This window comes from Pinus tabuliformis, chromosome X, assembly GCF_031772625.1.
Source record: "Pinus tabuliformis cultivar Carrire ecotype Pingquan chromosome X, CPIR1, whole genome shotgun sequence".
Classification (NCBI taxonomy): Eukaryota; Viridiplantae; Streptophyta; class Pinopsida; order Pinales; family Pinaceae; genus Pinus; species Pinus tabuliformis.
In genome coordinates this window covers 317,095,761-317,106,292 of record NC_142308.1, presented here as the reverse complement: position 1 = coordinate 317,106,292, position 10,532 = coordinate 317,095,761, and the positions used below count along the sequence as shown (strand labels likewise).

The 10,532-nt window shown below is 37.0% G+C and overlaps 1 protein-coding gene across 1 annotated transcript; it reads right to left on the bottom strand.

The window, feature by feature from the left end:
- Positions 1–4,343: 4,343 nt before the first annotated feature.
- LOC149139701 (ADP-ribosylation factor-like protein 8a) lies at positions 4,344–10,332 on the bottom strand. Its single transcript, XM_089453249.1, has 6 exons — positions 10,130–10,332; positions 6,427–6,508; positions 6,254–6,286; positions 5,960–6,081; positions 5,192–5,353; positions 4,344–4,972 (listed from the first exon to the last, which is right to left on the bottom strand). The coding sequence occupies exons 1-6, from the start codon at positions 10,165–10,167 to the stop codon at positions 4,855–4,857; spliced, it is 555 nt and encodes a 184-aa protein (XP_089309375.1). The 5' UTR covers positions 10,168–10,332; the 3' UTR covers positions 4,344–4,854.
- Between the last annotated feature and the right edge of the window lie 200 nt (positions 10,333–10,532).

Here is a 10,532-nt window from a genome sequence, read left to right as displayed (position 1 = left end):
GTCCGTCGAACACCTTGAGGAAAGTGCCATTTGGTGAGGCAAACCAATCTGCTATCTGTAATATTGTGTCCATTGCCCCATGTGACATGCAAGGTGGTTCTTCCTCAAAGATCATATTATACAACATAGTGAGGAAGTGATCAGTTAGCTTCCCCATTACTCCTCTATGGTTTCACTCTGAACTAAACTTGCAATAAACATACATGGAAGGATCTTGTGGTGTCCAATACCAGTTTACGCTAGCTAATGCATTGTGTGCGCAGATTGCATCTAGTAGATTTAAAATCTATCTTTCCCACCCTGTAGGTTTTAACCCTGTACAGAAATTACCTGCATACGAATTCTTAAACAAAGAAAATAAACAATGCGAGAGCATAACCCATAAAACACATATGCACAGAGATTTTTCCCTGGATCCCAAAACTGGGACTACCAGCTTGATTTTTCATTATGTTCCTTTCAATGTTACAATACATATTTATACATGCCGAAGCATCCAATACCATGGACCGAAAACCATTGCGTCAAATACCATGGACCGAAAACCATCGCGTCCAAAAAACATGTGCGAAAATCATGCACAAAACCATAGGTGGGTCCGCCCAACCTAACATAAAGTGGGGTTACGAGTGCCCTTCAAACCCCCTATTAACTACGTGGAAAGAATATAACACAACCCAACACACCCTTGGGAGGACTAAGTGCATTAGATACATGGATGCACAATTGTTGAGCCAACAAATCTGACCAATTGAATGGTTTACCTTCGTTCATAACCCAGTCCAATAAGAAATCCCACCCTTTAGGAAAGGTCTCGGGGATCTACTTATCATAGATTCTGCAACATAAGATGATCAATTGTTGATAGGCCCTCTTAAGAGATATTGTCTTGTATATGTTGGTGGGTGTCTGACAAAACTTCGTTGGCTCTTTCACCCAGCCTTTAACAATCTCCTTGGTGCTTAAGTAGCAGGTCTTCGCATAGAAGAACGAATCCATAAGTGATTTTGGCTCAGGAAAATGGTACATGAGATGATAGTTTGCTTCTAGAAAAGAAGCAAGCCTCTGTCTGCTAGTACTACCAAGAGTAATAATATTTGGATCTGTGTGAGACAGTGTCCAGCGAATAACATATGCACATGGAAATGTTGGGTAACTGCATGCAACCCTGTGTAACCCCAACTTCTAGACATTAATGTACACCTGTTAGTGTTCCAGATCTACTTTGAAGGTTCTTGCTGATAAAGTTTCATTAACCTTCTACCATGTGAGATCTGATTCCTTTTCTACAAACAGTTAAGTGTCCGAGTATACTAACAAGTAAACTAGTGTAATCTCTATTGCCTCCCCGATGTTGCTCTCTATGGTATCCTTTGAAGCAATTTTCTTGGGTGTCATGGTAATAGTGATGGATGAAGAGAAGTGCTCAACAACTGCAATACCTGTGGGAGGAAAAAACACTCATGGAAAACATAAGTTAGCTTTAGAAAATCAACTTACAAAGAAAGATCAAAGAAATACATGCATTGACTGGGAAAATTACACAATTCTGGAAGTGAATGGAGGGAGGAAAAGGCATTTAATATTTAAATTTAATTATAAGTTGTCTTAAGGATCAAGTCGGCTCAGATTGGCCAACAAGGCTAAGATACACAAGGAGGTCTAAAAGTGATAGAGCCATAGGTCTAAAAAGGATGCAACTAAGGACAACAAACACACAAGTTTTATGTGGTTTTGGAGGGATGGAGGTTGCAACTAAGGAAAGTTGGATCGAGGCTCTTGTTGGGCTAAGAAGAGGTTTGGCCTTGTGGAAGGGCTAGTCTATGCAGGCCACAACAAGAAGGGGTCGCAAGCCTAGATAGGCCTAGCCATATGCCTAGTTAGGCTAGCCACAAGCCTATGGAGGAAAGCCACAGGCCATTGTTGGAACAAAGGTAGTATAGGATTGTTGTAAGGCTAAAGGAAGCCTAGGAGCCAACCACAGCTAGGGTAGGGAGACCGAGGCCCTAAGAAGAAAAAAGGACACTAGCAAAGGCTAGAAAGAAGGCTGAGGACCTGTAGCAACTAAAAGAACAAGCTAAACAAGGTCAGTGGTGGAAGAAAAAGGAACAACGAGCTAACCTAGGGATAAAGGAATTAACAAGTTGTTTAGTAGTTTTAGTGATTTAATATGTGCTGGTAAAAACCCTAGTTGTTACAATTGTATGATATAGAGTGTTGTAGGTGTTGATATGTGAGCAAACAGGGCTTAGAGTGCAAAGCCTCAACCCCACATACTTTGGCCAAAGGATTAGACTTGTATTTTGGCATTTGTATTGGGATATAAAGGGCCATTATCCCTGATATAAAAGCCCTGTGAATTTTCTTATTAATGAACTAATAAAAAATAATATTTGGGCATTTATTCATGTACTATCATTGATATGATTGTTGGTATATTCCGTTGTGCAAAAGTTGTTTGAGGTTAGGCATCTTTATAGTGTGTGTTTATGTTTCCTAGCTAAGGCATAGACTAGCCCTAAGGTGCAAGGATTTCTAGCAAAAAGACCTGGAGCTATAGGGTTTTCGTACATATTATTTTGCTTAAGATTCCAGGGGTCCTTTTGCATATTTGACCTAAAACCATTTATTGCATAAAATTTGGTTTTCTGATTTATAATGTTGCGTAATTAGGGATCAACCTCCTACTTTACTCGAACAATATTAAAAAATAATAATTGAAAAAAATGACATGTCTTATAAATAAACAAGAAGGAAATTCCAGTTTGGAACCATAATTGATCAACATACATATATATAATCCAATAAAAAAATTACATTACACCACATTAATACAAAAATAACCTAATTTATTAAAAAATTTATAAAATCTCATACATCTATTTAAAATGATACTTTTCGAGTGTCCCTAAACAATATATTACAGTTTTGTATTTGCAGTCAATTTTCCCAAATCAAAATCAATCGGTCAAATCCTGCTACTATGATTCAATGTAAAGGACCATCTGCAACTAATTTTCACATTAAATCCAAGGAATTTAAGATACTAGGAAAATCCAAAGCTGAAACTATTCCACTATTCAATGGAAAAAGGATCATCCATTTCAACTTTGCCCATTAAATCCGAGTATATTAGAGAAAAGGTAAATTCAAGGTCGAAGCTATTTAATGATATGGAATTGAGAATTACATACCAAAAAAAATACTATTCCTCGTAACAATTGCAGTTGTGGATAAACGTATGTGTTTTCAATTTGAGTTATGAACAGTATCTTATGAATGTAATGTTCATAAAAAAGAAAAATCCATAAATAAGCCAATACATTTAGAATAACTAAATCAAATGTATACATAAATCCCTGAAAGACTAATAAGAAGAAGCTACAATAGCATATAATGAAAATGCTATGGCAAATGTAATGTCTCTATGAGGAATATTGTGTTTTCAAACTGCCTAGCAGGAAACATCAACCAGCATAATTTGTGCTGAAAACCAGGGATGTGGAAGGAACAATTTAGAACCACACATACCTTAAACAGTGAATGTTGATAGAAAATATTGCAACTTAATACTATAAAGTATAAACAACTCATTACATAAGCAGGCCTATTGAAAACATTTAACAGAAGAGGGTGATGTTCTACTCCCTCGATCAATGCTAAAGACAATCATCCACATTCTCTGGTTCATTCTCTTCTCACAGGAGTAGAGGGGCACATCAGTTTAAACACGTTACTACTTGATTAATGATCATCATTTTCTCATCTCGAGAGGCTTTCCTTTATCTTATGAGCACATTGCTGATGTCATAGTGAACACTATTGTTTTATGCTGGATCTTGAAGTTGATATCTATTTTATAACCAGAAACAAAATAAAAATAGCTACTGCCAATCAATGGTTTTGCACATCCATAGCAAAGATCCTCCACGAATATGCATGTGTTCTTAGGGAACAGGAACGGGGAGCAGGAACAGGGAGTATTCGTTCCCAAAAAACCCTGGCAGTGAAGTCGTCCCAGAAGGGCTTCCATACAACACTGATATGCATTATCAATATTTTATTTCTCCAGAATTGGATCCAAATGCCCATAGAACATGGACCACGGAACTAAGATCCCATGCCAGCTAAATCCCAGTCTAGCCAACCACAAACTGAAAGGGAAAGGATGGAACAGAACTCGCTGCTAGAAATAGATATGTGCAATCAAAATCTCTTAAAACAAAAGCAGAATAAAAAGATAAGAGAAATTTAGTCAAATATCTGCAAACAGGGGCAACGAATTATAATATTGAAGACTTGACGAAACACTCTCTAGTTTATAGCCAAAAGTATGACAATGATAAAAATTTCAAAAGAATAAACGATTTTATATGGGAAAATTTGTGCACATCAATATCTTATCTGTTTGGGAGCATTACAAATGTGACAAAAGCCCCCAGAGGTCCCATCATCAAACAGTTGGAATAATGTAAATAGATACCATCACAACAACTGGTCTAGGACCAGCAATGTCAATCTTAGAAACAACATGAATACAATAACTACACTCACATGTCACCCTCTTTCAATACATGACATTCCCAGAAGAAACTCTTTTCCAATACACCTTCAACCACTACATAGAATGTCAGACTAAGCACTACCCTCAATCAATAGCATTTCAAATGTACAACACAAGACCAGGATGACGTTAATATTGAATGCCTGAGTTAAGTAATTTAGCGGCTCTTCAGTAATTGACAGTTCCCATCAACTTTAGTACCCAAATTCACATTCAAGGCTATGCAATAAATAACCTTGGGGATCAATCTCCAAAAGATAGCATGCATCCGAACGAACACTGCAGATCATTCAACTCTTTGTTTTGGAATGCTTTACAAGCCAGTCAATAACAACATCAATGTTTGTGGAGTTCTTGCATGAGACCATATAACAACAGACTTCTCTATCAGTGATGGACTCAAGACCCCTGCCAAACGCAACCATCAAACACATCAGAAAAATAACAATTCAGAACCAACAAGGATACTTTCAATAGCCTTAACCTTTCTTTAAGGAAATAGTTTCACTTGTAAAAACAATATTCAGATAAAGAATTAGAAATTTGGGATTCCATTGTCACTTTTTCAAGTACTGGTCATATATTTCAATTCTTCTAATAACTAAAAGATGTTAATTAACCACTTACATCTGGTCTAACAATGCCTGCTTTGAAAGTGCTTCTGGTTTATCAATTTTATTTCCAAGCACCAGCAATGGAATCCCATGCAAAGAAGGTTTGTTCAGTAGATCATGTAGTTCACTTTTGGAGATAGACATATTGTCTTTATCTGCTGCATCCACAACATATCTGCAAAAGAAGTGAAGGTAATCACTAAAAATGATTCTACATCACAAATACTGGTATATCTAGCCATGAAATACAAAATATCATTTTTCTTTAGACTTTCAACAAGTATAATATAAAAAATGCAACAAGGGCAATGGTAAGAGCATTGTTGTGAAGACTTTATGATACAAGGCATTTACTTTGAGGTGACCTTCATGACTGCAGAGAAGACTTCAGAAAATTTATTCACTCAATATAGTAATGCAAGCTGTTGAAGAAAAGGATCCCACCATTGAAATTTTTTACAGAATTACTGAAGAAATGACATTTTTTTATCATTTAACTTATATCATTTAGAACCATCACAGCTGGCCATGCATCGAGTGGTAGATTTTATCCTTCTTATAGTTTTATCCTTCTTTCATATGTACACAATGAAATTATGCTATCTCAGTCCAAACATTGGGTTTCAGCTATTGAAAACAAGTATATATAAAAATAATAATAGTGTGAATTTGACTGTCAAGAGCACTTTGTCGGAATACCCAAACATTTTGTATTTTGCTGATAATCTATTAAGAAACCAAAACTAGGTCAGAACCCAATGAAAAAGTCCAGACAGCTTACACAATTGCAGAGACTCCACGGCAATATCGCTCCCACATACTACGAAACCGAGGTTGACCTCCAAGATCCCACAACTTTATTGTTACATTTCCCTTAGAAACTTTTCGCATGTTAAATCCAACCTGTCATGCATTTAGAAAATAAGAAATCACATATGCATAATACAAAGCCATGCAATACTACAAAAAGACAACAAAACATAATGATAAAACTAATCATTTTCAGCCAGAATCATGCCTTCACCATGCTATAAAACCATGCAATGCTACAAAAAAATTGAAAAAAAAATCTTACAGTTGGAATCATGTCTTCACTATACCCACCAGTCTGCAAACGAACAGCGGTGTAGTCAGCAAAAGACAGAAGGATACAGAAAAAATTAACAGTCATCTTCTTCTGGAGACACTAAGAATTTATTTTGCAAAAGAGCTCATTTAAAAGGTTTTGCTAAAATTACGACTACTGACCGCAATGACATTTACTAGTGACGTCTTTCCTGCATTCTGGAGCCCTATTAAAGAAAGCTCCATTTCTTGCTTGAAAAACAGGCTACACAAGAGAAAGAATGTCAGTCTTACAAGACAGAAATATATTATAGAAAAGTAAGCCCTGCCAGCTTTCATAAAATCACATTTAAAGGTAAGTGTATAACACTCAGACATGTTAGAATTTCTGTCTACTCCTAGCATACAAGAAAATTCATTATGCAGGAGTTGAACCAGGAATTTTCTCATTCTAACAGAACATTAAATGATAAAAAATAAAATTCTGTAGTTAGATCTGATATAGCTTTGTTAATATCTTCAGACATTTTCCAGGCCGACAGGAAGAAACCTTGCTAATGTGAAACTAAAAGGAAAACCTTCAAAATTATACAACAGACTATGCACACTTCTTGAAAAATACACCAATAACTATTGACGGAGTAGATCAACCTGATTACTCTTGTGAGAGTAGCAAAAACATGAACAGGAATTTGTCAATGTTTGGCCAACAAAATGGTTCAACTGCATTATTTGACACATAATTAGAGATGTATTCATTCCTTTCAACTAAACATATTGTCATAAAGTCTTTTTCCTGTTATAGGGTTTCGGGGTTGTTGGCCAACACTAAGGTGCAATTCTTGAAACTACAAAGACTTCTAAGAGAGGTTTTAATGGGCAACTTAAGAGTTTGGCCGATAGTTTGATGCCAACCACTGTTATAGTTACACTTGCATCACATATATACGTCCACACTCCACAGCAACAGATGCAATAGGAAAGAGAACCAGGTGTCATTTAAACAAACTCATCTTTGTAGGAACAATCTGGCTTGAAGCAAGAGCAGACATTGAATGGAAATGACCATTGAAACAGAACATTTATGTTGAAGAAATACATACATCAGCACCAAGACCTTTGTTGTGTATGTTTACAGCTTGTGCAGAGAAACATTTTCAAAAAAAGCCCAAGTATCTAAAATGAAATATGTAGAGTAGGTGCTCCCTAGAATTGGATGATAACTGCGTTCACAATTAGCTCCTAACTTTTTCTTGTAGAAAAAAAATACATCAGCCCAGAATCTTTGTTGCATATATTTACAGCCTGTTCAGAAAAACATTTTCAAAATAAAACTAAGTGACTAAAATGAAGTATCAAGATGGTCCCTAGCATGGGGTGATACTGATAACTGGGTTCTTAACTTCTCACAACCCACTTGTTCCTATATTTCTCAAGGTGTAGAAAGAAGAAAAAAACTTTTCATTCCAACAGTGGCAAATATATAGCACAAGCAAGTTAACAGACCTGGCCGTAACATTTACTGTCCTATGTTGCCAGAAATAAGAACAAGAAATGGAAACGGGACAAGAAGCAGGGTTAGAAGGCTTCACATGGTAACAAATGCAAACCCCTGCCATCTATTGTATGCATATTAAATTGATAAATAATGTAGGAATGTACTGTCAAGCTGGTAACAAAAAGGGGAACAGATTGAGAAACAGGTCTCCTGGTCAGGTTTCTAACAAGGTTTTTAACAATGAGCAATAATGTCGTTGATTTCTTTGTTCCAATTGCTACGTGTACATGGCTTTAAAACATGCCACACTCCATCCAAAGATGAATTACCTCGGTGTAAGGACCTCTAAAACAATGGCCACAATGATTTATAGCCATCCCTAATAACCACCAGGTCAAGTATTGATTTGTCACATATTGCAGCAAGGATTTGCTTGGAAAGGTAAAACACTCTCTCCCTCTATTATGAAAAGAACAAAAGCCTACAAAGTAAAATGACTTCAAATTCAAAATGACAAGTTACATGATATATGACACATACCTAAAATCTTGTCTTCTTTTTTGTTTGGATATTCTTCCATTTGTTTCTGCTTTTTACTGTCTTCTGGGTTTCTTAGCTAAGCTGGCCCCATGAGGACCCACTCTTGACTCAGCTGATGCCAAAACATGTACCTGCTGAGGCCTAGGAGGCCATGAAAATGCTCAAAACATCCTGGAGGCTGGAATGCTTCCTTTTCGGGCAGGAAACTTACCAGGAAGATTGGTATCATTCCCTGAACTATTCACTGCCAAGGGAAAATTTCCCTACACATTCCTAAGATCCCTGGGATGTGGAAAGTGAAAAGAATGACCAGGAACGTTGGGATTGTTCCTTACAAACAGAAACTTGTCAAAAGGGAACAATCCCTACCCATTCCTTAGATCCCTAGGATGTGGGTCCTTGGAACTCCAGGCAACTGTCTCGGAACATTGTGATTATTCTCAGAGTCATACCCTGCCAAAAGGGAACTTTACTACCAATTCCTCAGATCCCTGAAAAGTGGAAACTCTGGGGCAAACTTACTAGGAACATTGAAATCATTCCCATAACTATTCTCTGCCAACAGGAAACATCCCCTACCAAGCCTAAGATCCCTGGAATGTGGGTACTCGGGGAAGATGTCCCCCAGCAGTGGGAACAAGTTCCATGCAACCATTGTAATAGATAGTCCTTATCAATGGACGAAGTCATGTCAAAGCATGAGCTTTCCTTAATCACCTTTCCAGCTAACTTACTGTGACGATCCCTTTTAATGAAGGTCCCCTCTAACATAAATTATAAAATACTTGGATTTCCTGAGACCAACTCATGTTTACCTAACTCACCATTACAATTTTGCATCATCAATACCAAAATCCAACTGTTGTTAAAGTTAGGACAAACAATTACTCAGTTAGATTAATACACGACTTTGGAATAATTTCTGTCAAGCGATCTGCAAAACTGAAATCTAACTAAATTGCTACTTGAATTTCTGCTGATGTTAAAGTGAAGACAACCATTCTGTCAAGCGATCAGCAAAGCTAAAATCAAAATAAATGTTAAACGAATTCCTAGTTGAATTCAAGAACCTTGCAAGGCGTCTTGACTAAAATAAAAGCCACCACTATACAATTCAAGCTCCCGAAGCTAATTAATTCCCTCATGCACAGTTGGGATATTTTTCAATGCAAAATGATCCAAAGGCATTTCTCCTCTAAATAAATCCAAAGGAACTTTTCACTTTGATAATAAAATTACTATGAAAATTCATAACTGAGATGTTCAAGAACAGAGACGAAATCTCGAAAAGCCGACATTGTTTGACTAAATTCTGATGAAAATCAATTCTGTGTTTTGATTCAAACAAAAGAAGTCCTAAATATCAGGTAGGCCTCATAGGCTGATGATCAATTTTCTGTACATGGACTTTGGGTATCAGGATTGGCTTTAATCATGTTACCATCGTAGATAAGCCATCGCACATACAATCTCAGAAAATTGCGAAACAGTTATCAAAAGCTTCATAAGAAGAGTGGCTCGGCCCTAACTTTTAGAAAGGTTTAGAGCGCTTGAATTACTAAGAGGAATAATAGTTTCCATCGAAGTTGACATATATGGCCAAATTAACTAACTTTTTAAACTACCAAAAGTTTTGTGTCCAGTCCAGATTATGCCCAACTCTGATAAATCTGGATCAAAAAATGCAATTGTCAGCCAAATTTGGCGTTATCTAGCATTCAATTGAATTGAAATCTCTAACCATAGCCCTTGCAAAACTGTTAAAACGTTCGAGTGGGAATCAACAGGTGAGGAGTTCAAATCCATAAAAACAAAATGAGTTTGCAAAGGGGTAACGGAGATGGGTACCTTCGAAGCCAGTTCAGGAAAGCCTCCCAGAGCCCCATGTCTGTGCCTGTGATCCGACCGAGCCTGAGGGCAAATAATTGACGCCGAGACCGAGGACAGATAAGTGATGCCGATATTTGATATTAGTAACAAATCTGTCCTTAAATCGAGGGCAATAACCTCGCAACTGATACAATGAATTGTTCTTTTACTCGCAGCCCAACTCCAAAATAAACGACAAAATAGCGGACTTCAAACCTCTATTGAATCGGATTGAATCTACTTTGAGGTCCGGTCTTCCGTGCCTTGTCATGCCAGACTGTTCACTGCTTTTGCTCTGGATTTGAAATAAATACTAATGGTTTCATTATTATTTCTATTTGGTTGGGCCCTCCAAAAGTTTCCAGAATGGCCGACTCCTTTT

Excerpts from the sequence above, each read along its gene's own strand:
- LOC149139701 (XM_089453249.1), bottom strand. The coding sequence starts at position 10,167 with ATGGGGCTCTGGGAGGCTTTCCTGAACTGGCTTCGAAG. Across the intron at positions 6,082-6,253 it reads GTGAAGACATGATTCCAACT|GTTGGATTTAACATGCGAAA; the intron begins GTAAGATTTTTT and ends AATGCATGACAG. Across the intron at positions 5,354-5,959 it reads CGTGGAGTCTCTGCAATTGT|ATATGTTGTGGATGCAGCAG; the intron begins GTAAGCTGTCTG and ends CTTCTTTTGCAG.